The following is a 27,752-nucleotide window of genomic DNA, read 5'->3' as shown; positions in this document are numbered from 1 at the left end:
TTTTTAGCTACAGTTTCAGGGAGAAACCTGATCTATGCTGAGGTCAGAAAGAGTTCTGTTATCCAGACATATCCCTGCCTCCCCCATCCTGACTCAGTGCTTTGTTTTATGGGAAATACTATATGGCACAACATAAGTACTCTTCAGATAGTTTTAATATTTCCTCTGCTGAAGTCTCAGACAAACCCTTGTAATATGAGAGACAAGAGGGCATCCAAAAATACTCCAGTGTGCATTCGGCAGCCAAACTCTCCACAGAGGGATTTTTACTCCACTTTTAAGGCACCTAAGGGTTTGAAACACCCACAAGATGTTTGGTTCTCCTGGTTTTAAAGCAGATCTCCATGTCATAGCTCCCCAGGCGGGCGGGGGGGTTTGGGTGTGCGCCGCTACTCGTGGCATTACGGTGGAGGGGCGGGGCGAAGGCGGGGCCTCAGACGTGGCGGCGGCTCAATAGGGGCGGGGCCAGCAGGGGGCGGGGCCCGAGCGGCGGCGCGGCTGGAACGGCCCGGGCGGTTCTAGAAACGGGGAGCGGAGAGGGCGGCACGGAGCGGGACGGGGTGAGCGACCGGGACCGGGGGAGCGACCGGGACAGGGCTGAGCCGGGCCGGGGCTGGGCCGGTCCCGCGCTGAGGGGCTGTGCCCGGTGCCGCAGCCCCCGGCACTCGCGGCGGTCCCGGGAGCGCTGAGCCCTAAGCCGGGCTCTGCGCTGGCTCAGCGCGTCCAGCCTCGCTCTGCTGAGTTTAAACGCTCGTCCGGCCCCGGGCAGCGCCCGCGCCGCTGCCGGGGCTCGGCGGGTCCGGCCCCGCTCGGGGGTCCGGGGCGGGTCCGGTGCCGCCCCCGGGCCGGGCGCTGCGGGACAAGGGGGGAGCGTGGCATCGCGAAACATCCCTTGGGGGTTTGTGAGCGTGTCAGAGGTGTCGCGGTTACAGGTACCGTGCGAGGGCTGGCTCCTCTTTTCCTGCCCTCCGGGCTCGGTGGGACTGGTGTTCCCGCTTGGATGTGCCAGCTGCGTTAATTGTTAATTGTCCGTGCGCGATCCCTGCCGGCCGTGGGCTCAGCGCAGAGCCAGCGATGCTTCGTGAAGGTGTTGGAACCTCACTTGCTCCGCTCGCGTCTCGTGTTGCGTTACCCAAAAAGCCCGTCCGTGTGCCGGTCGGAGCACACAGCCGTGCAGCTGGGCTGGGGACAAGCCAGCGGAGCGCAGCAGCCGGGGGTGACCCGGCGGGGCAGCGGCCACAGCCCCAGAGGAGAAGGTTCTGCGAGGGCAGCGCACGGGACTGGGCTGGAGCGAAAGCTGAAGGCACTTGAGTGTTATCGCAGCTCAGCTGGGGCACAGCGGCTTGTTATGTCATAGTAATGCAAAACATGCCTTTGACCAGACAGGAATGATTTTATTTCAAGCAGCAAAGAATGTCCTTGTAACCTGGAAGCAGGGAGGATGTGTAAATAAAGACTATTTTTGGAGCTGTCTGACTTTGTGATGTTTGGTGTTCCTAGCCGGTAATCACCCCTCTTCCTCAGTAGTAAATCCTGAAGGTGAGCTTCCCCAGAAGACGTTTTTGTAACAAAACCTTTTGCTCTTTAATTTTATAGGTGCTCTGTGAGGGTGGAGCTGAGCTGAGCGGCCACTGCAGCCATCTTTACCAGAGTAATACTTCATCTTTCTGGCATTAAGGACTTGGAAATAATCCCACAGGTATGTTGTGAGTGTATATATATATATAGCAACCAATAGCTGCCACTCACATTTCACAAGCAGAGCATTATTCTGCAGTTGTAAATTGGCATTGCTCTGACACAAACAGACGAGAATGTGGCTTCTTGCTAATGCCATAATTTCTTGAGATTCAATTTTTTAATGTGATTAATCATACTTTGGGAAGCAGTGCAGGAATTGTGTACTTCAAAGACAGTGACAGCAGAGGGAGCAGGATTTACCACTTAGCATAAGAAGTTTTTCAGTCGAGGTTTAAGTCAGGAATTCAATCTGTTTATAATTTCCATGTTGTGCACATTGGCAAACCTCCAAAGAAGCAAGCTGTAAACATAGATATTTTTCCTATGACTAGTTCTGATTTTTGTGTATGGTTTTCTATATGTCAGAGGCATGGTAACGTGGAGTATGGAAAGTGGGCACGTTCTAGGGTGATGTTAGAGCAGAGACAACCCCTGCACCTCTGAGATAATGTCTGATTTTAATTAAATTGCTGATATTAAATGGAAGAAACAGTTCACTGACAGTAGACCTTTTAATATTAAAAAACCTCCACCCTTATTTCTGAACAGGAGGATATTTTCTGTGCTATATGGGAGCAAATGGCAGGGTATATTAAGTATGATGATATATCAAAGTTATGGGCTTTGCACAGTAAAATGCAGTCTAAATGCTAATGCTGAAAAAACAAGCTGTAGGGGAAAAAGAGCCTGGAGTCTTGCTGTCTTCACAAACAGTGTGGGATCTGACTCCAGGCTGCTTCACATGGGCAGAGCTTGCAGAGTAAGTTGAAGGCAGATTTGCTGTGCTTTAGACTGTTGTCTACTGGAGTGTGGAAGAAACATTCTTTGCTGTGGCTTTAAAAAACTGTGGGGAGCTAATCAAGATGATTATGGCTTCTAAGGTAGCTGTAATTTATTTTGTATTAGAAGAAATGCCTGCAGTTGTGTGTGAATGTGCTGTATCCTCATTAATGCTTGCAAAGGAGCAGCTTCTTCCTCACTTTCTTTTGGCTTGCCATGAAAAACACAAGGCAATTGCAGTGAGTTATTTGCTAGGCAATTATAATTGTTTTCAGATGCACATTAAATCCTTTGTAAAGAAAGGTGGTGATGTTGGCACAAGCTGCTCTGAGCAGTAAAGCCAACATGCACTGGGGGAAGGAGCTGGGAAGCAGTTACTTAAGGATGGAGAGAGAACTCACCTGTGAGGAGGCTCCCAGTGCTGCAGGGGAGCAGTCCCTGCTGTCCCTGGGTAGGACTGAGGGTGAGTGTGAGGTGACTCCTGACACGAGGTCCAGAATAACAGCATGGTCTTGGTGGGGCTCTGACAGGTGTTTAAATCAAGAGTTTTTTGGCTCAGAGGAGGGGTTGAACGTTGGAGCATCTGAGTGCATGTGGATAATGAATTTCAGGTCTGAATTACTTGTTTCAGAGTCTTCAGGCAATGGTGTAGGTTTTTTCCTTAGGATGAAATTAATCTTTCCTTAACATTTAATAATTTCTAAGTAGTTTTATAGCTGCTATCATGTGTCAGGCTAATCTGCAAGACTTGAAATACTGCTACAAGCTGGATGGTTTTCTTGATTGGTACTGAGAGAAGCTCTTCCATGGCAACAACTTGAAAATCTGTTTGCAATTAAGCCCTTCTTTTGGCTCTAAGTAAGCAGTCTTGCAGTTTTTTGTTTGTGCCATTTTCCACTTAAATCTAATTAGCCTTATCTGCAGCTGACAATGCTGATAGCAGGTTATTGCCTCCTTTTGGAGCTCCACTGTTTGTGCAGGGGATGAAGCCATCTGCACCACTACCCCTTGCTGTGTCTGCAAGCAATAAGACAGGGTGGAAAGCACTGGCATTTGGAGAAGCCCCAGACAGACCTGTCTCATCCAAGAGTCTGACCTCAAATTGCTGTCTGAGGATGGACCATCCTTCAGAGCCTGGCGTGTGGGCCCTGACTGTGTGTGCACCAAGAATTCATCTGTGGCCTGAGGTCACCTTGAAGTAGTGATTTTCTTGTTGGACTTCACCATGATATTTTAAATTTAGATGCCTGTGTTAGCAGCTGTTTTAGGAGTGCTTTTCCAGGTGTCTCTAATAGCACAGGCAAGCACAGAGGAGGAGACAGGGCTGTAACCTTTTGTCATCAGCTTGTACATTGTATTCTGGTAGTTTGGAAAAATGGTATCTTAATCAGATTTTGACAGTAGCTAGTTGTGATACTTTGTCTCACAAACTTTATGCCTTTGTAGCAACCTGTGGGTCTGTAAGAATGGAACCACACTAGGGAACAGTGGTCTGCCTTAATTTCTTGGAAGAAACCATTGCTGTATGCTCTGTAAAAAATTCCTCCCCCACCTAGCCCCTGGAAAGAGAGGTGACTTTGCTGGTAGCAGTTTGGAGCAGCTACATCCCAGCCCAGATCCACAGCTTCCTGAGAGAAGCCCCATAGCAAAGGGAGTGCTGTCACCTCTAAGTGTGGAGTGGAAGAACATTGTGGGGTTTGTCCTGGAATTCATGTGAGAAAATGAGTGTTCACATAAGAGCACGAGTCACACTCTGGCCTGATTTACCACAATAAAGAGCATAACTTTTATTCTTTACATTACCCAGACTGGTCTTATGTTGGTTCCACTTAATTTAATTCTTCTGCCTGAGAGGGGTGTGCAATTTTGAAGCCTGGATGAAGGACTTGCTTTTTTAGTCCCTGTTCTTACTTAGACTGTCAGGCAACTGGAGGACTCTTGTTCTGTGGTGAACAAAGGAGACTGCAGCATATCAGTTCGATCAGAAGTTGAGTCCTAAAGGCACTGGATGAGTAATAGGTATTTGTTTCCCCTTCTGACCTGAAAAAAAGTCCTCCCTCCTGGCTCTGGGAGTTGGCTTGAGTCTCCAGTGACTGGATATTGGATTCTGAGTGGGTGAGGAACTGATAACCCTGGTGGATGTGCAAGCAACTTTTCTTTTATGGGTCAAGTGTGTATTTTTATATCATGTTGATTAAGAGCTTTCAGAAAGCTTATTTAATAAAGAATTCAGTCTAACTTGTGAAGAAAAATTCCAGCCTGGACTATTTTGTCTAGAAGGACCTTCTTTCCTGCTGCCAGTGCTCTCTGAAGCCTGACAGCACTCTTTCCAGTGGGAGCAATGATTCATTAGGGTACTACACTGTAAAGAAGTAAAAAAAAAAAAAGCCAAGAACATAGGCAGTATTTGGTTTACACAGGCTTATTATCTGGCATTTCTGTTTCAATAAAACAGACTGGCTTTGTAAATATTTGTCTCCATTATTGAGGCAGGAGCTGCTAGTGCCCCTTCTGCCCCTCTTGCCCTCTTTGTTAGCAGATGGTTCAGCTGGGGTGGGGTGGGCAGGCATACGTGTGTCTGTGCACACATACTCCTCCTGTCCAAGACTGTGGTTATTCAGCCTCCTGTAATTCATTATTTGTGCTGGTTTTCCCAGTAACAGCTGTGAAAAGAATGTGTACAAACAATCTGCAAACCCTGCAGCCAGGTGTCCTGCTTGTTCAGCAAGAGCTGCTTTCTCTGTTTACTGAAGTTTCTGTTTATTGACTCAAGTAAAACTGAGTAGGATGGTAAAGCTGTTAAAGATCTGCTATAAAGACAAGCTGCTAGCTGTAGTAAGTGTACTTCTTGGCAGATATCCTCAGCCATGAGAGAACATGGTGGGGAGGTGCAGCAGAATGTAGAGTTGTGTTGTTTTAACTGGAAAATTCCCTTGTAATTGTTCTCCCAGGCTTTCTGTTGTGCATCCAAAAAACCACTCCATTAAATGATGACAGGCTATGCAGATGGACAGACGAGGCTTAATATATCCAAATTAATGTACTTCCCAAGTGTTCTTGACTTGCTGGGCTTTCTGCTACATCACTTATTGTGGCTTGTAGTATTGGCAGACCTCTGCATGGTACTATTCACTCAGCTTTGCTCAATTCTCAGATTACCCATGTACTAGTTCTGAACTGACTTGAACAAGCAGTTTGGGAATATGTGGTTTGCAGGAGGGTGAGAAACAGAAGAGAGAAAGGAGAAGACTTATTGTGATGCTGTGAGACATTTTCCTGCTTACTCATGCTTGCAAACTGTTGTGGTGAATGTTTCTAATTGCTTGTGTAGTCTTGTAAAGCAATCGGAAGAATAATTTTAAAACAATCATCTTGCCATGTGGTAATACCCAGCAGAGGACAGAGCTATTTCTGGTGTTCTCAGTGATGGTGGTGTCACTGGTGTGTTTGGTGTTTGTGTCCCTGGCACTCATGAGCTCATCTGAGGGTTTCTGTTGTGCTGTGGGCTTGAAAATCCCGGGAGGAAAGGGCAGTATCCACTTTTCATCTTCTGCCTCCTGCCATGCAGGCAGATGTGTGGAGCCCAAGGGAATAACAAGCTAGAGCTTTTCCAGAATTATCTTATTTTAATGTCTTCCTACTTGCTGCATTGTTTGAAATTTTAGGATATTCCATGTATTTTCTCTTCTCCCCTCCATTCCTCTTTCTCCTCAGATTAAGTGGTTCCATTTTGCCCCAAATAGCTGCATTTTTGCTGTATTTGGTTGCAGGTTGCAAGTGATCATTTCCAGCCACCAGTGTACCCAGTTACATGGGGTAGGAAAAAGGAATAACTGGTTTTTGAATCAAGGTGAGGAGCTGCCACCCTCCCTCTGCCACTGTGCAGGGTGTTCCTGAGCTCAGTGTTTGAGCAGCTGTGCTCCTGCTCGGGGCTGGCTGTGGTGGCTGGTCCTGCTGGGTGAACAGGCAGCTCCAGAGTGAGCTGTGGGCTGATCCAAGTGCATCCAAGCACCTCATAAATTCACTGGAAATGGTGATCCTGGCCATCAGATCTCCCAAGAGGATTGCAGCTCGCAGAAGGCTCTTCTGTACACACCTTGCATCCCTTCCTTCACCTGACCCTGTCTGCTGGGGCTGCCTTTCCCTTCCATGCTCCCTCAGGCTGTGCTTTTGGAAGCACAACAATCTGCTTTTAGCCTCCATCTCTGGGGGCTGAGTTTCTAAACTGGCACAGCCTTTGAAATACAGAAGTCATAAGGCCTGTGCCCAGAGGCCAATATGCTGAGATGATGCATCTTGAATAAGCAGAGCTGGAAATTTCACTTTTAACTTTTCCAACCGTTGCTGCCTCTTCCACGCTACAAAATGCTCTATTTGGCTTTCTCACTATTTGTGTTTCTAGACAGGTCTTATATAACTGAATTTTATAGCATACTGTAAGTCTGACCATTTAATTTAGACTTATTATTATTGGAATATAATACAATTTTGTGAGTCTCATATTTTCCAGCTCTAGTTATGCGTGACATGGAAGGCACTGAGCTGCTCTTGCAAAAGAGCTTGTTCTCACTGTCTCAGTGGACAATATATTGCTTCCTTTACTTCTCTCATGTGGGCTTTCCAGTGCCTTTCATGTAAATCCCAAAGAGTATACAAGATAGCATTTAAGACTGTTAACTAACAGCTTTTGTAGTTGAAGACTTTTTTTCAAGCTTTACTAATCAGAATTCAGTCTTTCAAAGACATAAATAATTTTCATGAGGATAAAATGACTGAAGGTAAAGATTAATGCCTTGGGTTGTTTCCTCACAAGTAAGTTAACTGATTTTACTCCTCCTTTTTCTTTCCATTTGTTGCAGGTTTGAGCTGTCTGGAAGATGAAGCCCTGGCTGCAGTTGGTGTTCTTCACCTGTGTTTTGTTCTGGCTCACAGAAGCAGAGTTCTTCACCTCCATAGGTATGAAGGAACCAGTGCCTGATGCTGTGCTGGAGTTAATGTGACTGCCAGAACTGTTCAAGTTTACAGCTGGAGCACATGGCTTTCTTCACATGGCCCTGTCAAACACTGTCTGTACTAGGAAATGCTGCTCTTCTGCAGTTAGTTTGCAGTTGGGTAATTTAGCACACTGTGACCAACAGGATACAAGTTTTTCTGGGGCCTCTGTCAATAAAATAAGGCAGGGCCTGTGTTCTATTAAGAATTGTGCATCTGTTGTTATCTTTAACACAGCACAACTTTTTATGCTAAAAAGCTTAGTCCTGAATTTGATTTATGAAAACAATTGAAATGATAAGTATGTGAAATATGTGTTTTCGGAGGACCTGAAGTCTCCCAAAAAGTTGGATTTGGGTGTCAGAAGTAAAAATTAATAACCTCCTTGCCTTGTGTGTTTTGTTAGGCCTGAGTAAATCCTGAAGAATTCACATTATTATAAATCCTAAAAACAAACTGATTTTTGTGACACTTTAGTTCCTGTATTCTAATAGATGTGATACAACCAAGTTTGATTGTGGCAGAGCCTCAAAATAAGCACAAACTGAGTTTTCTGCTGTAACTTGGCCCAATGTTTTCCCATGGAGCAGTGTGGGGACTTCCCCTCCATAAGGGCATTAGAGGCTGATTAACTACCACTGGCTGTTCTCCAGGATGTCCTTTGAGTCAGGGGAGCTGTGCTTCTGAATGGCAAAGCTCAGAACTCCTGGTGGGTTATTTTGCACCACTGTGGAACTGCTCAGCTGGAGCCAGCAGAGCTGTGTCCCACTGCCAACCTCCTCACGTGCTCTGGGCTTGGCTAAACAATATTGAACTACATGTCTATTGTTTGCTTCTCATTTTCCTGAGTTAAGCAGATTTTTATGTAAAGTTTCCCCAAAGGATCACCTTTTTTTTTTTTACACTTACCTGTTTCTGGACCTTCCCTAACTCTGAAAATAGCACAGCCTGCTGCCTGCTATCTGCTTAACCATGCCTCATTAATAATGACTTTGGAATGCTGCGGCTGAAGCTGTGGCTGCATTTGCAAATCTCAGCCGGTCTTTCGGTTTGGGCTTTGAAAAGCCAAGTTTGTCATAGCAATTAGGACAGACATGTGAGCAATTCCCACTAATGCTGATCAGGAGAGAGTGTGTGTGTGTCATCTATGAACATTAATCTGAAATCCCTCTGTATGTAATGTTAGGTTGTGTTTCCACAGTTACCCAGACTGCAGAGCTGTAGATTTAAATGATGCCAGTGATTAGGTTAATAATTTATTAGTGTGACCTAATCTGTATCCATGTGTAGCACAGATGCTTTGGCAACTCTCTGGATCTTTTGTTGCTTCAACTCAATAGAATGTAAACCCTTTATTTTTATTGTCCTGCATACACTTGCAATGCTAAAAGTCAATGGGAGGGTCACAGCAAAGCTGCATGAGCCACTGAAGCTGGGACTTCAAAAGCCCCTGGAAGGATCTGAATGCCAGACTTGTATGTCTAATAGCTGTTGTGGTTTACAGGCATTGAAGTGCACACTCTTCATTTGTCTGTTCTTTGTGGTGGTTTTCATAGCCCTAGAGCATTTAAGGTTTGTCTTCTGCGCACTTGGAAATCATTACTTTTTTAGGTCTGATGAACATTTGCTCCTACTCTCTTTTTAGGTCAAATGACAGACCTGATTTATGCAGAGAAAGACTTGGTCCAGTCTCTAAAGGAATATATTCGAGCAGAGGAGAACAAGCTCTCTCAGATTAAAAGGTAGGGGAGGAGGTTTGTGTAATGAAGGGTGACAAAATGGCTCATCTGTGTTCAATCACACCCCACCTTTGTCACCACTCTCTGCTGTTGGTATTTCCTCAGCAGATGATCACAGTGAGACCAGAGGTACTAACTTAGTTTAATTTGTGTCCATAAACCTGCAAGGAGGGGTCCCTGCTTTAAATATCCTTTAGAATTTGCTTCTTTAGAAATGATGGTTTGCTGAGCCCTTCCTTCTTTGCCTGGTCCTTGTGCCATCACAGAACTCCTGTGGACAGGACACAAGTCACATCAGAGGAGTCTTGTCACGTGAGCTGAATGCCCCTGTGTGCCAGTGCTCTGTGCTACCTGTTGTTTTGTGCCATCAGCCCCCTTACAAGGGCAGAGTGTGCCAGGGGCATTGTGTGGTGGTGCATCCTGAATCCCTGGATTCCATCCCATCCTGGCTTTGCCCACAGACACCCCTCAGAGACAGTTCTCCTGCCTTTTTCTCTTCAGTTGTTGACCTGGCTGTGGCACATCTCAGTCATTGTCCTGATTGCTTGGATCACTTGAAAGGCTTTTGCTGACAGCTGCAATTTTCTGTGTCCATTAGGAAGACTGTTAGTGCTTATCTAGCCAAAAGCAATGTCTGCTAGGGTGTGACACTAGGATAGTCTAAATGAGGTCCAGGTTCAGAAGAGCCCAGTGCCTCTAAAAGGAGCCAAGCTTTCCAAAGAATTTTTGAACTCCAGGCTGGACATGTCAATCTGACCCTTTGGGAGTGTAGGGTGAGGATGGGGCTGTGGAGGAGTGAAATGATAGGAATTCTCATGACATATACCCGAAATGTTCCTTTCTTGAAAAGCTGCCCTTTGGAGGAGAAGCAGTCTCCTCCTTAAGTATTGATAATGACAATGTCTGTTCATTCTGTGTATAAACTGGTGCTTTTAAGACTCATTACAAGTGAGATGCATGCCTACTGTAGTAAGGTTTAAAGTGGTAATCAGGGAAATTATTTCCTTTTAAAAGAGACTATTGTAACTTAAAAAAAATCTGCTTTATACTTCTGAAGTTGAAAGGTTGAAAGCTGGTTTTGATAGCAAAAGCAGCAATAATTTGATCTAGGTGTGTAATTGGAATGACTTAAGGAAGATGTGCATTCATGAATTGTTCTCAGGCTGAGGTGCACACTTCTCATTCCAGTTGGGCTGAAAAAATGGATGCACTGACCAGCAAATCAACCTCTGATCCAGAAGGGTACCTGGCACACCCTGTCAATGCATACAAGCTCGTGAAGCGTTTGAACACTGACTGGCTGGAATTGGAAAACCTGGTTCTTCAGGATACAACACATGGTAAGGAGTTCCTGAGGAGCTACTGGGAGGGAGCCTTAGGACAGTTGTTTATCCCCTCGTGTTCTGGAAAACCACAAGCTCAGCTGTGGTTTAAATGCTATTGCCAAGTTTGTTTGAAGCAAACTAGTGTTTGTTTCTAATGGCCACTTGTGTGCTGGTCAGCCAGGAGAGGGAAAGCTGCCACTGGAACACTCAGGGAGGGCTCAAAGAAACTGTGACCTGCTTTATTTGGGGAAAAGGGAGAAAAGGATATGCTAAAATTGTCAGCTGTGGTGCCAACTGTTGGGTTATGTTCCTTTATATGTAAACTACTTCATCTGCTTTCCCTGTCTGTTCCTTCTCTTGTTGATCTTTGTTTAATCATGTTGATCAGTAGATAAGATTAAGATTCGAAATGAGTCCTATACTGAATTGGTGAATGAATTTGTATCGTTGAGAGTTGGCAGATGTTCATAGGCAGTCTGTTGATAACAGGATAATGTACAGTTGCTATCTGTAAACTTATCCTTCTAAATCAAGTGCTTCCAATACTAATCCTTTGTTTTGCATCATTTTGTCAGTGTCTGGCTGAATTTGCTTCCATAGCTTTTTTTTTTTTTAAAGGTTTATTTTTACTGGACTCCTTGACAGTGAGGTAGAGGTGGCAATGTTTTTCAGGCAGAACACTGCATGTTTTCCCTTTCTTCTCTGCATATGCTAAAGTTTAGGTACTTGGAAGTTTTTTCCAGCCAAGACTTTTATTGCCTTTTGGAATAGTCATCCTAGATGGAAATAAAATACTCAGTTCTTTTGAGTACTTCTGTCACTAATTCTTTCTCTAAAGGTTTCCTTTCATACTTTTTCTTGCTGCATGAGTGGAAATGGTTGGTTTGTTTTCCTTCAGGTGATGGCTCCCAGTCCTGCCCAGCCAGCCTGCTGTGTAACCTTGATATGTTATGTAGTGCATTTAATTTTATTTCTGAATAATTTTTTTTTTTTTTTTACAAGTTTTACTTGTCAGGTTTAACCCTCTCACTGGGTAAGGTCCTATCCTACTGAGGTGATCCTGGATCAGGGTCTCTGTCCCTTGAACTGAGATTTGAAAAGCTCTTATGGCTTTACAGGTTGGAGTAAAGTTGGAGATCCTTGACCAGTATTACAATCCACAGTTGTCTCTGTGGATATTGCAAGAGAACTGATGAAAACTATTTAAAGTTTTCATGCCAAAAAGAGACATTACAGGAAAATGAAGATGATTAGGTTCACGTTGTACTTCAGTAATTGTGTGACAAGAAAACTGAGGTGTTAAGTTATTTGTCCCTTATTTTTTCCTCATTAACCGTATTTCATAAAATGAGACAGAAAACAATGTGTTTATAACTTGTGAGCCTAATAAGGTTTTAAATCTGGATTATTTGAATCTCATTTCCCAAGCCAAAGCAGATGTTTCCTCTTCTGCATTAATCTAGCACTGATATTTATTCAAGCTCTGGAAGTAACGTCTTTCCCTTTTACTGCAAAGGCTTTATTGCAAATCTGACATTCCAACGCCAGTTTTTTCCGACTGAGGAGGATGAGACTGGAGCTGCGAAGGCTCTGATGCGTCTGCAGGACACCTATAAACTGGATCCTGAAACTCTGTCCCGAGGGAACTTACCAGGTAAGTGCACCAAGGTCTCCTCTGCTTGAACAGAAGTGGGAGCATCCTCAAGCTCTCTCCAAAAGCCCTTTGTGAAATAGGGATTAACAGTTTTTGCTACAGATGTTTTAGAAAGTGCAGAGACATAGTGGGATGTCTTGGTAGCTGAGACCTGAGAAGTGTTTGTTGCTGCTGCTTATGAGAGACTTACTGAAACAGGTTATGGTTACTGCCAACACTCTGGTTACAAACTGAACAGGCATTGGCAGAGTGAAAGTAGATGAACTGACTCAGTGGTTTTAGTTATTATATGTGGGGGCTTAATAATGAACTTAGTTTTAAGTCTTATCTGTGCATCTGCTGAGCTGGAGCAACTCAAGAGCAGTGCAGTTACAGTCAGATGTGTACCCAGTTTGTCTAAATAACCATCAGCTTGCTTATGCACAAATATAGATCTCCAGTAAAGAGAAACAAGCTGGCTCTGCCTGTAGTCAGGCTTCTCTGCCTTTGTCTACAATAGAAAACACGATAGCTGAAACTATAATTTCTGCTAAACTTCTCTTGGTTTCCAAAGGAATTAATTAAAATAGAATTAGGATAGAATTTTCTCTTTAATTCTGAAGGTGACCATTTTAATACTGAACCTACAATATTGTCAAAGAATTGCCTTTTGGAAGCATTTTTGGATGACAAAAATATGTACTTACAGATATTCATCAATGTATTTGAAGGCAAAAGTGCTTCTGTGTGGATTGCTCAGAACTGTCTTTTTGCTTTTAGGAGCAAAATATAGATCCACCTTGACAGTAGGTGACTGCTTTGGCATGGGGAAGACAGCCTACAACGACGGGGACTATTATCACACCGTGCTCTGGATGGAGCAGGCCCTGAAGCAGCACGACGAGGGGGAGGAAACTGCAGTCAGCAAAGTGGAGATCCTGGATTATCTCAGCTATGCTGTGTTCCAGTTTGGGGACCTGCACAGGGCCATGGAGCTCACCAGGCGCCTGATATCCCTGGGTAAGGACAAAAGGCACGTCTGTCTGTCTGCCTGGGGAGCTCTGCCAGCAGAGCTGAGGGCAGTGGTGGCCCCAGCACACTGTGAGCTGGCTGGGAGGAGCTCCTGACAGAGGACTTAAAATAAGTGTGGGTCCTGGAAAAAACCCGGTTATTTATACATGAAGTATCTTTAACAAACTGTCTGATGGTCCCTGGTGTTGTTACCCAGCGCCCCCAGTGTGTGACTGCAGGACCTGTGGGCTTTGCTGCAGGACCTGTGGGCTTTGCTGCAGTGTGCTGAGACACTGTGCTGGGCAATGGTTCAAGCCTTGCTTGTCTCAAGTGGAGACTGAGGCTGCCACAGACTTGGGCAGAGTGCTGCACCTTCTGTCAAGTCCTACTGACTTTACATACTCCTTTTTTTTCCTCAGTGCAGGTACTTTTCTATGCCAGAAGAATACTTTGCCTGAGATCTTAAAGTATTTATTTCTGAATATTCAGAACAGATTGAGTTTCTTAAAACCTGCTTTTATTTCTGGACTGTTTCTAACTTTCTCTTGAGTAAGCAAATAATCATTGCTTCCTATCCAGCTTTGCCTGCTTCCTGCATTGGAAAGGTCTGTCCTCCTCAATTAGAGTTAGCATTTACTGTGTTATGTATTTGTTGGGTTTTTAATGAGCTGTGGTTCTTAGTTTAGATGTTAGCAGCATCCTGAGTGTGGGTGAAACCTTCCTATTGAAAAACATGTATTGGTCTAATTTCTGCAGACATTAGGATTCTTAGATTAAAATTTATAAGACTGTGAATATATATTGAATCTAGCTCCCTCTGCAATGGGGTTTAGCACTGATAAATGCAAATCCTTATCAGCAGCAAATAGTGAAGCAGACTTGGCATTCTCCCCTGGGAGCAGCAGCTTCCTCTGCTCTGGGCTCAGCTTCCTTATCTGTGCTCTCATGAGTGGTGACTGCAGTGACCTTTGGGGTTGGTTCCACGAGATAAACACAATAAGCTTGGCAGGGCCAGAAGGGAAAGAACCTGTTCTAGGTGCCAGTGTCCAGAAACACTGGTGAACAGGTTCCTTCTTAGTTGTGCAGGGTAAAGATCTGTTGATGTTTGATTCACACCGACATCACTAATGAATCACTGATGATCTATCAAAGGTGCTGTGATCCAGGATACCTCCCCTATAAACCTGGGACAGCTGGGGATGGATGCTGTAGGTGGGCTGTAAGGTGGTAACACATACCTTGGAGCTTCCCAACATGGGGGAAGTCTTTGGAACTGGAGACTGGCTGAATTCCACCACAGTCTCTGGTTAAAGGGTGCTTGTGCTCAGTGTGGGTGAGCAGCATGGTGGAGAGCAGGGGTGCAGCAAGTGCTGGCCTGATCGTGCCTGATGAGCTCTGTGATCTGCTTATCTTGGGTAGAACTGGGCAGAAAAGTTGAGAGAAAATGAGGAATGTGAAGACCAGAAACTTCTACTATTTTTTTTTCTCAGAATACAAGTTTTGTGATGGGTTTTTCCAGAAAAGATTCTTTTGCACACTGCACCTCTCTTTCCTCTGTAAAGACAGAAACTTCCCAGTGCTGGTTTTCAGTGCAGACTGGAGCCTGATGATTGGTCTAGGAAGGGAAGAACTGTTGCTGTCTTGATTCAAAGGCTTGTGTGTACTAACAGCTCCTGAGATTGCCAAAGTCACTGGCTGTGTGTGCTTTTGTCCCCATGAAGACAGCACTCACGAGAGAGCAGGCAGCAACCTGAGGTACTTTGAGAAGCTGCTGGAGAAGGAAAGAGAGGAGAAGGAGAGAGAAAAGCCAGTAAACAGGACCAGGACAACGACAGAAGCTGTGGTGCAGAGTGGAGCCTATGAGAGGCCTCTTGACTACCTGCCAGAGCGGGACATCTACGAGGCCCTTTGCAGAGGGGAAGGGGTGAAAATGGTAAGAGAAAGACAAGAATTTCCTGACTGTGCTGCCTTGGCATAAGGGTGGTCAAGCTTGGTGTTGGACATGTTAAGTTTTTCCTTCTGTAAGGCTGCTTTTAGAAGAAGTTAAATGCAGTTCTGCCCAGGCTGAGGTTTGTGCCTTATGTCTTGGCTTCTCCACCTTTAGCTCTTAATCCTAGACACATAAACAGCTCTCAGCTGTACCTCTTAGAGGTTGTTGAAAACTGATTCTCCTCAGTCTGTCTACTCAGCCCTTTTAAAGCCAGCTGTACAGATATCCAAGGAGCCTTTTTCCCCTGAGAGCTGCTTATAATTTGCTTATGGAATCACATTATTCCTTCCCTTTTGCAACTTAAAGACATGTCCTGTGGTGACTATTTTGACCAATGAGTCCTCAGTACCTCTCAACAAACACGGCTTTAATTCTTAGTGCAGGAAAAAGAATCAATTTATTCCATCTGCATAATCTTAATTATAAAAACCAGGCTTTTTTACAGCTGGTTGCTTGTGTAGTTCTTTGCTTAATCTGTAACCTATTGTGATTTAATTCCCCTAAAGATCAGTGTTTCAGATGTTCCTCAGTGGCACCTTGAGTGGAATACCTTGTTTTTTATTAGCAGTAAATTGCAGAATCACTCCTGCTTACCTCTCATATCTGCTGGCCAGCTGATGGTTTTTACAGTGTTTGTGGAATGTCTTTTCTTGTCTTAAGTGTTTTCAGTTCATGAAGTGTTTGAGCAAACAATGCTTTGTTTGGCATTTTGTTTCAGACACCTCGAAGACAAAAAAGGCTGTTTTGTAGGTACCACGATGGAAACAGAAACCCCCACCTGCTCATAGCTCCCTTTAAGGAGGAGGATGAATGGGACAGCCCTCATATTGTACGATACTATGATGTCATGTCTGATGAAGAAATCGAGAAAATTAAACAACTAGCTAAGCCAAGGGTAAGTTTCCCTTTTTCCATCTCACTAATGACTGCTAATTCCATGCTTTAATCTCCGTTAGCAAAGACTAGGCAAAGGATTTGAAAGATCTGGTTTCATACCACAGATGATACACTGCAGCTGTGAGCCTAAGGGGAACCATTTGGAAACTGCCTGGTGATGTAGGACCATAAAGCCCAGGCTCCCGAAGGTATTTATGCATTGTTGCACTTAATTATGCAAAGCTCTCAGTAAATGGCTTAGAAAGCTTTTAAGCAATTAACCTGAAAAGACCTGAAAAGGGAGATGGTGAGTGACTGACAGCGATAGCAGTCGGTGTGCAGTATGCCTGAAGTCTGCCTTTTGAAATGGAGCCAGACTTAAACGACATTTAAAAAGCCCAAATCTCAACAGAAGTAGGAAAGAAAAATAGGGATTTTTTTTTTTTTAAATTGTGCTAGGAAAATATCTAGAGCCTTGTTTGTTTTGCTTAGAGGGTCCTGGAATCCACTGCTTCTGTTTTAAGCCATAGGTGTTACCTGTTAGGCATGATGTGAGTTCTGGTGACCCTGCACACAATAAAAAAGCAGCTACCTAATGCAAAGGTAGTGATTATCTCACTGATTTTTCTGGAAATGGAATTTCCTCCCTGTCACCCGTCTGGCAAGAGAGGTTTGACAGTGTGACAGTAGTAATAGATGCTACACCTGGGCTTTTCTGTCAGGTCTCAGAAGCAGTAAAACTGAACACCTCATGGCTCATAGATGAGGGGTTCATTTTAGCCCTCTTTGGGCTACTGCTCTGAAATATGGCACTAAAATTCCCATGGAGAATTACCCTTCTGTATGTATTTCTAAATGCAAGCATAAATAGTTAGAAACAGATTGAGAAACTGAGGCTTCCCAAGAACATGAATAATTTGGGATGTTTGTGAAGCTGCACTTGTATGACTACCAGCCAGCTATGGGAGTGTTGGCAGAACACTCCTGTCCCAGGGAGGACTCTCACCTCCATAAATGGAGACTTTTTCCTATTACATCATACTATAAAACTTCAAGAGCTTCAGATAAAATGGAAGCATTCACATAGAGCATGTCACTTAATCTATTTTATCAAATAAAGAGCTTTCTAAAGGCAGCTTTTTTTTTTTCCCTTTTTATTCAAAGTTTTATGGAAAGTCTTAAGTCTTGCTCACTGAGTTCTGCTTGTACTACTAATGTCAGAGGACTTTTTCATTTAATCTATGTAGTGTAGGACTGGGATCAGTCCCTATAAGAGTAGGTAAATATTATGGTCTTAAGAGTCAGATGAAACTTTTTGATTTTAAAAAAAAAAGCAACCATTTTGAGGGTGGGTTTGTGGTTTGTTTTTTTTTTTTTTAATCTGTCTATATCTCAGCTGCAGGAATAGCTTTAAATTCTGTAGTACTACTGAAAGAATGGAAAATGCAAGTCGAGATGGTCCTTAATAAATACAGCTTAATTTTAGCCAGGAGATTTTAGTTAGTAATTATGGGAGCTTTCAGATAGAAGTCTGAAGTGGTATTTTAGTTTTAGGCTTAGAAAGATGAGCACTTTTCTTTATTCTAAAATACATTTTGCAAGAAATTTCTACTTTTGAGTCCAAGCACTTCAACATTATCTGCAGTTTACACTTGCCAATATTTTTTGTAGAGAAACAACATCTGTGTGTGATTGGGAGTAGCTGCAGTCAAGTGGGTTTGCATGCTTGCCTTGCAAAATGCAATCACTCTTACTCCTCTTCCAAAGAATAGTTCCAGCTTTTCAGGCAATCCATCAGAGCTGGCTGGGGAGGGTCAAGGGAATTCTTAACTCTGTTGATGCAGATAGCATTGGGACAAGTCTGCCATCAAAGTAGGAGAACCTTATTCCCAAAATTCGGAATGTTACCTGCAACCCAGGCATGTCTGTACAGGCCAAACCATGGCCTGGAGCTGGGGGGATGTGAAGATCTCTGAACTTGGTGCTGCAGGGTTCCAGCAGTGCACAATTTCAGAAGGAAAAGCCAAGGGAGTGCCTGCTAAACTAAACACAGACTCCCAGAGGAAAACTAGATGAGGCTTCTGGCCAATGTAGTGTGTTATGATGATTCCTCAAAGCCCAGCAAATGCCTGGTATAAGGCTGATTTCTCCACCCTGAGAGAGGAAGCCTCACATTTATCAGCTGATTACACCAACTGAGGTGTAGATTGTATGTCTGAAATGAAGAAGCCTGTCTATCAGAGCAGATAGGGAATAGTATCAATGTTAGTTCTGATTTATTTAGATCAAATGCTAGGTGCAGAAATCAAGCAAGTATATACAAGCTTGAAAATGGCAGCAGAATGAAAAGGTTGGGAAGCAAAAATTATATCCCCAAAGCTGTGCTTCAGTGTACAAGTGAAGAACAGCACTCAGTCAGCCTGGCTCGTCTGTTATGATTTATGCAGGAGAAATCTGGAACAAAATAGCAGTGAGTCAGAATTACAGCAACAGCTGTGCCAAGAACTCTTGTATAGGGACAAGACAGCTGACATGGATTGTAAAGCTGGCTGGAGACTTATTGGAGGGAAAAATGAGGGAAATAATGACTGCATGCTCCAGAGAAGATGGCTTTTCAAATAAAAAGGCTTTCTATGACCTGTAATTAAGTGGAAGGAAGGAGGCATGATTTAGAGTGTTTGTGGTTTGCAGGAGTTTAAATTTAAATGTGGTCTGAGCTTACAGTCAAAGAAAGGACTGTCCCAGTTCTTGTTCTCAGCTGCAAGTATGAAACCAAAGAGACCTGGTGTGTTGTTAGCAGTCACTGACACCACAGCAAACCTCATCAGTTTTGCCAAATTCCAAATTTCTCCTACAAATCTGGTGATATGGCCTAAACATGGTGATAAACTCACTGCTTAAAACTTACAGGTGAGCTGTGCTTTTTACAGAGTTATCTTCATCATGTAATAATACATATCAAACTGTCTCTGAACTAGATGTTCCAGGTGTCTTCCAGCTGGAAAATCTGAGCACGGGAATGCTGAGAGTTGCCCTCAGGAGTTTTCTACCGCTGTGGATTTGCCTACCCCATAATTTGTAACTCATTCTGTAAAAGTTTTCACTTGTTATTTTTCATTTGAGAATGAGGTAGGGTTATTTTAGTCCACATCAGGAGCGGGCTGATTAAATTTCTGGAGTATCCAGTGATTTTTCTCTATGCCAGGAACTTGGGCTTCATCTGTTCTTAGCTTTCGTTGTTGTTCCCTCTTGCTAATATTGACTCCAGCTGTTTAAAAAAGTGCCTCCAAAACGTGTTCAGCAAGGAACTCATGGATTCAATGAATATCATGGCTTGTGCACTCAAATCAGACTATTTTCCCAGGATCAAATGCAGGTGCTGGATTGTACTTGTGTTTCTGCATGTATTGTTTGAGCGTGAAATCAGAACAAACTCTAGGTTGGAGCTCTAACTTTCATCCAGTGGTATATATTGAAGTTGGACAAACCAGGTTTTGATTTTTGGTTAAGATGAGATAAAAAAAAAATTTCTATCCTGTAGTTGATGTGTTTCTTCCCCCTTGGGATTTTTTTTGACACAGCTGGCACGAGCCACAGTACGTGATCCCAAAACCGGTGTCCTTACAGTGGCTAGCTACAGGGTGTCAAAGAGGTAAGAGAGAAGAGTTGAGCTCTAAGGTTTTTGTGCTTAACAGCCGTTGCCTGCTTCCTACCTACAGCTGAAAACTTGAACTGCTTTGCATGTAACCAAAGCTTCCCCAACAAATGCATGGAAAATGGCTCTTTCAGCCGTCTAACTGAGGGCAGAAGAATCCTTCTGCCTTAGGAAGCACGTTCTTGTGGTTGGTATTCCAAAATAACGTGTTTCTATCCTTCCCTTGTGCCAGCTCATGGTTGGAGGAAGATGATGATCCTGTTGTGGCCAAGGTGAACCAACGAATGCAGCAGATCACAGGGCTGACAGTGAAAACAGCCGAGCTCTTGCAGGTCAGTGCACTGGCTTCATCCTGGTGGAATTAGCTGGTGGTCTGGTGCAGGTGGATGTTTGCCCTGAGTGTGCTTGGCAGAGAAGGGTGGAGATATCAAAGAAATGGAAGATGACTTTGTGCAGGAATCTGTGATTTATCAGTTTGTTTTGAGAAAAATGCCTGCTGCTTGTTTTCAAGTCTGCGAAAGCTGAACCTCCTTCCTATTTGAACTTTTCAAAGACCCAAATACTTTTCATAGTCCTGCTGTAGTCTCATATGAGTTCTGACCACTGGCTGTTGGGGAGAGGAAGGAGAGTAGCAGTGGTGCAGCACTGCCAGAGTAGCTGTACCTGCCCTGTTTGCTGCTTCTCTTCCTCCATACTCCTTGAGTTCCTGTTTCAGAGCCTGATTAAAGTGCTTTATTACAGAATATCCACAGAAACCTGGCAATGGTGTAAGGATCTGGGAGACATGTTAAATGCAGCCTCAGAGTAGCTCAATCATATGTTATGTGGTGGTCAGGTGTAAAGTAAGCAAAGGGGTGCTTTTAAGCTACTTTGAGCCTTCTGTGGTCCTGGAGGGGCATGTGGATGTAACAAATCACACAACAAATCTGTCTCCTAAGCTGGACACAGAGAATTGATCCCACTCAGCTGCCTTCTCTTCAGAGAGAAGCAAGTGTGTGGTAAAGCTACTGCTGCTAATTCACATGAAACAGGCTGTTTTAGTGATAAGTAGAAACCCTTGAACTATGAAAGGGAAAAAGCACTTCAGTCGTTTCTCATCTGTGTACCTCCCTCCTGGCAATCTAAAAAGAAATGAAGTGTGCTATAGATAACAATCTTGCCACAGAGTGCTGTTTCTCAGAGCATGTTTTGGATTTCTGAGAGCAAATGCTGTTCAGCAGCAGCAGCCACTTGCAGTTCAGTGGATGTTTGTGCTTCCTTCCATGCTGTAGGTTGCCAACTACGGAATGGGAGGGCAGTATGAGCCACACTTTGATTTTTCTAGGGTAAGATCACACTTGCAATTATTTCTTGGAAGGATGGGGAGGGGGGAGTGGTTTGGTTTGAAAGAACACTGTTGAAAATGTTTTTTGTTATAGCAGTTATCATGCAGGCCTGTTGCATGGATGGACTGTGACTTTTGGAAAGCCTTTGCACTGCCTTCTCTGATGCTGACAGTTCAAGAGAATAACGAACAGATCTTCCTGCATATCTCTGTGACCTCGATTCCTTGCACAGTATAGACAGTAAAAGAGTCATGTAGCACTTGAGTGTGCTCTTTCCATTGCTTCATTTGTAAACTGGGGTCTGCAAGCCCTGAGTTGTGAGTTTGCCTTGTTCCATTAGGCTTTTGAGTTCAACAAGGTTGTTCAAATCCTGTTTTGCTGGATGTTTTAAAGCATTTTGCAGGAGGTGGCCGAGGAGGAGAGATCCTCCACCTTCCCTCCAAAAAAAGCCATTATGGAAGTCCTCACAGGTCATACAGCCCTTCTGGCAAAAGCCTTATTGTGGCTGCAGCTCTGGGCTCTCAAGAGGGTATTATGATGTTAGTTTTTAGCATTTGGACAGTGTCCTGTTCAGGCTGGACACTAAGAAGAATTTCTTCAGCAAGGGTGATTAACATTGGAATGGGCTGCAAGGGAGGTGGTGGGGTTACTGTCCCTGGAGGTGTTTTAGGGAAAGGCTGGACTGGCACTGAGTGCCCTGGTCTGGTTGACAAGGTGCTGTTTGGTCACAGGTTGGACTTGAAGATCTCAGAGGCCTTTTCCAGCCTCACTGATGTGGGGTTGGTGTTAAGGAGGACAGTGCTCCAGGGAGCAGGGGAATGTGCTGGTGGTGGGTGCTGGATCCACACCAGGCACTAGAGGGCTCTGCCTGGCAGAGAACAGCTCTGGTTTGCTCCAGGCTGGGAGAAAAGAAGAGCAAATTCTTAATAATTACCCTGAGCCACTTCATGAACCTGCTAATCACACTGAAGAGCTGTAGTGACTGGTAGTTTCAAATATAAAACCCATCTGATGTCTTGCTTTCTGTGGTACTTCAGTGGAATCTGGCTTAATTCAGACTGTCAGGGTGGTTTTACCTGGTAGAAGGGATTGCTGCAGCCAGAGCACACAACCCAACAGCTGAGTGCAGAATTGAAGCCACCCAACTTAGCACTGTTTAAAAAATAAAATAAAAAAATCCTGAGTTTCAACACCATGGAAGCTCATACTTGTTAGCTTTGGCCCGCTGAGACAATTTTCCTGTTAGCTTTGACTGCTTCGTTTCCTGAGTCGAGCAAATGCTCTCAAATTCTCTTCAAAGCCTTTGAACTCAAAGGACCTCAGGCATCAAACTGGCCAGTGTGGGCTTTGCTGTTGGAAGAGGCAGCTGGGGCAGAGCTCCACTTGGAACATGCCCTTGGCTGCAGGGTCAGCCGGGGCCGGGCGGTCGCAGAGGTTGCTGCAGTTCTGGGCTGGTCCTGCAGGCTCTCTGTGCACCACAGATTTTCTGTGATCAGCCTTGCAGCTTTTTGTTTCCTCTCAGTTCTCAAATAGGGGCACTTCAATAGTTGCATATTGCAACTTGGAGATTTTAGTAATTGTTCGAGTTAGACATTTATTTTTTTTTTTTTTTGCTCTTGAAGTTCAGAAATTCATGGGTTTCACATCAGTGGCAGTAACCAGGGAATCCCCTGTATCTCAGTGCTCCAGTGTTGGCTCTTTTGGGTTGAATTTGCACCTGCACAGTCCTGGGGATTTTGTGAACCCATTTCAGGAAAGGCCTCTTATTTCTTAAAATATATTTCAAGTAGATTGAACTATAACACCTTAGAGACAGTGGCTGTGGTTTTCCTTACTGTTTGTCTTTTTAAATACTGATTTATTCTTTAAATGTTAAATATTGTTTTTGTGTGTAAGAATGCACTTGAAGATCTCCTGACTGAAATGATTTCCTGACTATTAGCAATGTAAATAACCTTCAAACAAATGAAATGAAAAGTTAAGAGAGACACTGGTATTCTAGATTTTCTTTCTGCTTCTAAACTGGCACCAGTGAGATCTCCTACTTTGACAAATGAAACTCAATTTTTCTTACAGATTAAAGACAATTTGATCTTTTTGATGTGGTCTTTAGTTGTAGACAGGCAACCACCTGAAAGAAGTTCATTATTGCTACTCTACAGTTTTGTCTGCTGGCAAAAAAAAAAATGCATATTCTCCTCTCATGACAGTATTTCTTTGAGTTGCTGTGTCTATGAGAATCTGCTGTGTTATCTAGAGCCCAGTGAAGATTAGGTTTTTTTGTATTCACCTCAGCTGTTGACTTTGGATGAGTGCCCAGGACAACAATGGCCTGTTGTTAACCTTCCTTGGCTAACGTGTGTGCCACAGGCACTGCTTCTGCTCTGCCCTCAGAATGGCTTTGGTGCAGCTCCTCCGTGCATGCAGCTTGGGATGGCTTCCCTGTCGCCCCAGTGAACTGTCCCCTTTCTCTGCCAGCTCTTTAAACTGGGCCTGAGGATCTCTGCAGAGCTCCTGTGGCTCTGGTGGGAGCCTGTGTGGAACTGGGGTTAAAGTTGTTGTCTGTTGCAGCGCCCCTTTGACAGCACACTCAAATCGGAAGGAAATAGGCTAGCGACGTTTCTTAACTATGTAAGTACCTCTGTCTGTCTGTCTGCTGTCTGAGAGCTCGAAATTTGCAGTTTGTTCTCATTTTATAGAAAGATGAGCCAGATGCTTTCAAGCGGTTAGGGACTGGAAATCGTGTGGCCACTTTTTTAAACTATGTAAGTATGATTGATGATCCTTTGTGCATTGAGCATAACCTGAGCAGCATCTTATTTACAGCTTGTGCAGTTGGTTATCTGTAGAGAAACCCCTGACATCTGGAAGTAGGGATTTCATTATTCTTCCAGCATCAGGTGCTGTCCCATCTGAACTGATAAAATTCTGGTGGTATTTAACCTCAGAGCAGAAAATTTGAATTCAGGACCCATCTTGCCCTTTTTGGCCACTCTGCTATGGAATCTTTTACTTACTTTGATTCCATGTGGGGAGAGGAGAATTTGGCTGATTTTCCAGAGGCAAATGTAGGGGGTACTCATGTGGTGTGATGTTGGAGAACTTGACTATCAGCCATGTAATGAGACAGTCATGTTCTGCCACCACTGTTGGACAGCACTTGATGATGTGGTGTGTCAGCCTCCTCCTCAGCTGTGTGCCAAAGCCAGAGGTGCTCTGGCATAGCTGCTGCTTCAACAAATGCAGGAGGCAGAGCTGATAAACTTGGTGCCCCTGGGTTTGCAACTGCAAAGTTGGAAGATCCATTAGTTGCATGCATTATACAGCCCACAGACCATGTACACTGGAATCCTAAACATCACTGCCACCACGGCCTCAGGCTTTCACAGCAGTCCCCTGACAATATTTTATCTGTAAACATATACTCACTGTATCATTAGGATCACCTAATCATCTATGTTTAACTTCTAAGTGATACAACCTCAAAATTTTGTGATGAAAAACGTGTGGCTGAGCTGGTATTTTGAGTGTGAAATACTGCTCAAAACAGAATCAGAAATACTTTTAATTTGATTTGTTGGGGGGAGGAAATAATCTCTGAAACAAAAATTGGAGTAAAATAGGTAGCTGTGAAATAGTCTGCTGCAAAGAGGTTTTCATTTTAAGGTTAACTCAACCTGTATTTTGTTTGCTTCTCAGAATTTTGGACAAGCCTTGATTTAGAGGGAATTACACACCCCTTATTCTCTGCCAGCTGTACATGGTCAAAGGCACTTTGCCCTCATTTCTCCTATGTAGAACATATCACACATGTGCCAACAGCCTTACTAAAAACAGTGGTTGTGTTGCTAAGACACAGGTATTAACTTGCAAAGTTGCATGCACAGGCTTTCTAGCTGGTAGGGGCAAACACCTGGTACCTGTGGCATCTTGTGCCCTTTTATTGTAGGTGCCAAGCAGGAGGACACCAGAGTGGTAATAACATCTGCTTTAAACAGAAATCCAAGTTGCAACAGAGAATATGGGGGCTTGGGGGGTGTATTAATAGTAGTTTCAAAGTTTAGTGGGAGCTGGATCCAACTCATTTATTTCTTTTAATCAGAATGTGACCCAAAACTTACTGAAATGGGTGGAAAGACTTTCTGTTTTTAATGGGAGTGTCCCCAGGAATTTCAGTGGGGTTTGGGTCAAGTCTAGAATTTAGAATGAATCCCTTGCTACTGATGGATTCAATAGGGTTAAATTCATGCCAGTGTAGATGGGCAAAGCATAAATGCTTGTCTTTAGAGTCCCATAGCTGTAGGTGTTAAAGCTTGAGCTGCATAAAGCTCTTGTAGTGGTATAACATTGCTGGTGAACAGCACAAAAATGGTGCAGAAAGTGAGGTTTTCTAATAGTTTGTATAGTTTTTGAAGTGGTTGACCAAGATGCATAAACTAAATCATGAAAATTATTTCCAAAGGCATGGTTTCAATTTATGAGGAAACATGTGGTTTAACAGACACTGGTTTTCCTAATTGGATCATAAACTGGAATGAAATTCTTGAAACACTTACTCTGTAGTCCTTTCTCTTGTTCTAGAGCATTAGCTCATTAACACTGCAGGTACCCAACTGCTAGTGGATAGTTGAAGTAAACACTATATAATCTAGACATAAATAACCTGGACAAAAGCCTTGAGCTGAAAGAAAATTCTTCAGCAACAGGTACTGCTACTTCTGCAGTTGGTGCTGGTTGAAGCACATCCTTTCTCTTCAGTGCCCCTTGTAGAGGTGCAAGTGGAAATCTCAGGCCTTGTGGCACTTTAGCTTATGGGACTGCACGGATATAAAACCTTTAAATGGACAGTTTGTGGGCTTTGTTTTCTCAGATGAGCGACGTAGAAGCTGGAGGAGCTACAGTTTTCCCAGATTTTGGGGCAGCAATATGGCCCAAGAAGGTAAAGCCTGTTTGTGTTTTGGTTGGTTTCTTCTCTCTCTAGTTACTGTCCCTGCCTCAGCACAGTCCATGTAAAAGTCAGCTGATGTGACAAAATGCTCTGCATTGCTGATCTTGCAGACTAAAAGGCATTTCCCTTTTTTTGTAATGTATAAAGTGAACAGTTTCTCTGTACAGCTGCTTTTAGCAAAATAAACCTGTGTTCAGGTAGAACTCCTCTGTACTCTGAACGTGGCTGAGTCAGAGTGGTGCTGAAGGTTCTCCATGAGCTGTCAGTGGTGATCTGTTCCAGTGCTTCCTAAGAGCCTGTAGCTGAATTCAGAGGCACCCCCTCTCCTTGGTGTGACCTGTAACTTACCCTGGCCCTGACTAATCCACATCTGATTTCACTTTACAGGGAACAGCAGTGTTTTGGTACAATCTCTTCAGAAGTGGTGAGGGGGATTATAGAACAAGGCATGCAGCTTGTCCAGTACTAGTAGGGTGTAAATGGGGTAAGTAATTCTCCTGTAGAAACAAAACCTGAAGGAAGGCTCATGTATATGCAATTTGGGGATATACTGACCCCTTATAACAGCATTTAATAACCTGAGTGTTGCCATTTTCACTACCAGAATCATTTGGCCATAATGAAATTTCCCACAGTCAGTCTCATGAAGCATTAAGCAGCTTCATTGTTTAGCTGTAGCTTTTCTAGTGAGTTTGTTTTGTTGCCAATGACAGCACAAAGTGTAAGAATGTCACTGGGTTTTGTGGTGCATCAGCATCAGGATAACTTGAATTATCGTTTGGCCAGAATCAGGTCTGTTCTTACAAAACTTTGTGCATAGTTTTAACTGCAAAGGGATGAGAGTTCCTTGTAATGTGTAAATGGGAATGTCTAGGAGTTTTTGCTTGCTGCTGAAGCTTCTCAAGCTTCATGTCATCCCTTCCCACACCTGCCCTCCCCAGCCTCCAAGGTGTTCCCCTGGAGTGCCAGAGCACGCTGGCCTGTCAGTGATCCCAGAGCCAGACCACACTGCTCTGCTGCTCTTGGCTCCACAACTGTGCAGTTGGGAAGATCCTTTCTTCCCCAGCCCTTTGCATCTTTGTATGTATTTCCCCTGGGGTGAGTAGAGAACTCTAAGCATGGATCCTCAGACTGAGAGATGAAATTTTACTTGGTGTAACCAGCTGGGTTGTGGTGACACTCACACTGTACATGGTGGTGACTAACTCCAATTCCTTGTCTCCACAGTTTCAAACAAATGGTTTCATGAAAGAGGAAATGAATTCTTAAGACCTTGTGGGAGAACAGAGGTTGACTGAACCCCAGCCTGCTGCAGACCTTTGTTTCTGTTTCCTTTTCTACTGTTGTTTGTTCCAATTCATTTCTAAGAAATGATCCATCTTTTTCTCCAAGAGTCCTGTCACTTTACACAAAAAGGACAACGACTTATCTAACACCTGTGAAGAAAGCAAATGGTATTGTACACATCCTTGTGTTTTGGGTGCTGTTATTTCCATGTCCCCCCACCTCCCCCCCTCCAGTCTTCCTCTGTAGTAGTGGTGCAAACAGTGCTGTGGGCAATTCAGTGTTTGGGTGCTTGGTCTTGTGCCTTTTGTACCTCAGAAGATTTAGATGTTAAATATTTCTTTGAACCAAAGTTGTTTGTTTGTTTGTTTTTTAAAGTTTTGTGTACATGTTGATTTTGTTGTATTTCTATGGATCACAAGTTTTGAAACAAAAATAAATGTTCTTTCCAGAA

At 43.8% G+C, this 27,752-nt stretch overlaps 1 protein-coding gene across 5 annotated transcripts; it reads left to right on the top strand.

Annotated features, from left to right (window-relative positions):
* Nucleotides 1-456: 456 nt before the first annotated feature.
* Nucleotides 457-27,752, top strand: P4HA2 (prolyl 4-hydroxylase subunit alpha 2). 5 transcript variants are annotated; one of them, XM_017833895.1, is made up of 17 exons: nucleotides 457-560; nucleotides 1,597-1,699; nucleotides 7,380-7,476; nucleotides 9,158-9,254; nucleotides 10,440-10,591; nucleotides 12,093-12,230; nucleotides 12,990-13,229; nucleotides 14,942-15,153; nucleotides 15,929-16,105; nucleotides 19,668-19,738; nucleotides 19,974-20,073; nucleotides 21,013-21,066; nucleotides 23,638-23,697; nucleotides 23,766-23,831; nucleotides 25,937-26,005; nucleotides 26,402-26,498; nucleotides 27,242-27,752. In XM_017833895.1, exons 3-17 carry the CDS (start codon nucleotides 7,398-7,400, stop codon nucleotides 27,310-27,312), a joined length of 1,683 nt encoding a protein of 560 aa, XP_017689384.1. In that variant the 5' UTR covers nucleotides 457-560; nucleotides 1,597-1,699; nucleotides 7,380-7,397; the 3' UTR covers nucleotides 27,313-27,752. The 5 variants fall into 5 exon arrangements, 3 of the variants coding, with proteins under 3 accessions (XP_017689384.1, XP_017689385.1, XP_017689386.1); XM_017833896.1 differs by lacking the exon at nucleotides 23,638-23,697; XM_017833897.1 differs by lacking the exon at nucleotides 23,766-23,831.

The sequence above is a fragment of the Lepidothrix coronata genome, unplaced genomic scaffold (genome assembly GCF_001604755.1).
Source record: "Lepidothrix coronata isolate B3197 unplaced genomic scaffold, Lepidothrix_coronata-1.0 Scaffold223, whole genome shotgun sequence".
NCBI classification, from domain to species: domain Eukaryota; kingdom Metazoa; phylum Chordata; class Aves; order Passeriformes; family Pipridae; genus Lepidothrix; species Lepidothrix coronata.
Note: the sequence above shows the minus strand (reverse complement) of the source record. Positions and strands in the feature narration are given on the sequence as shown.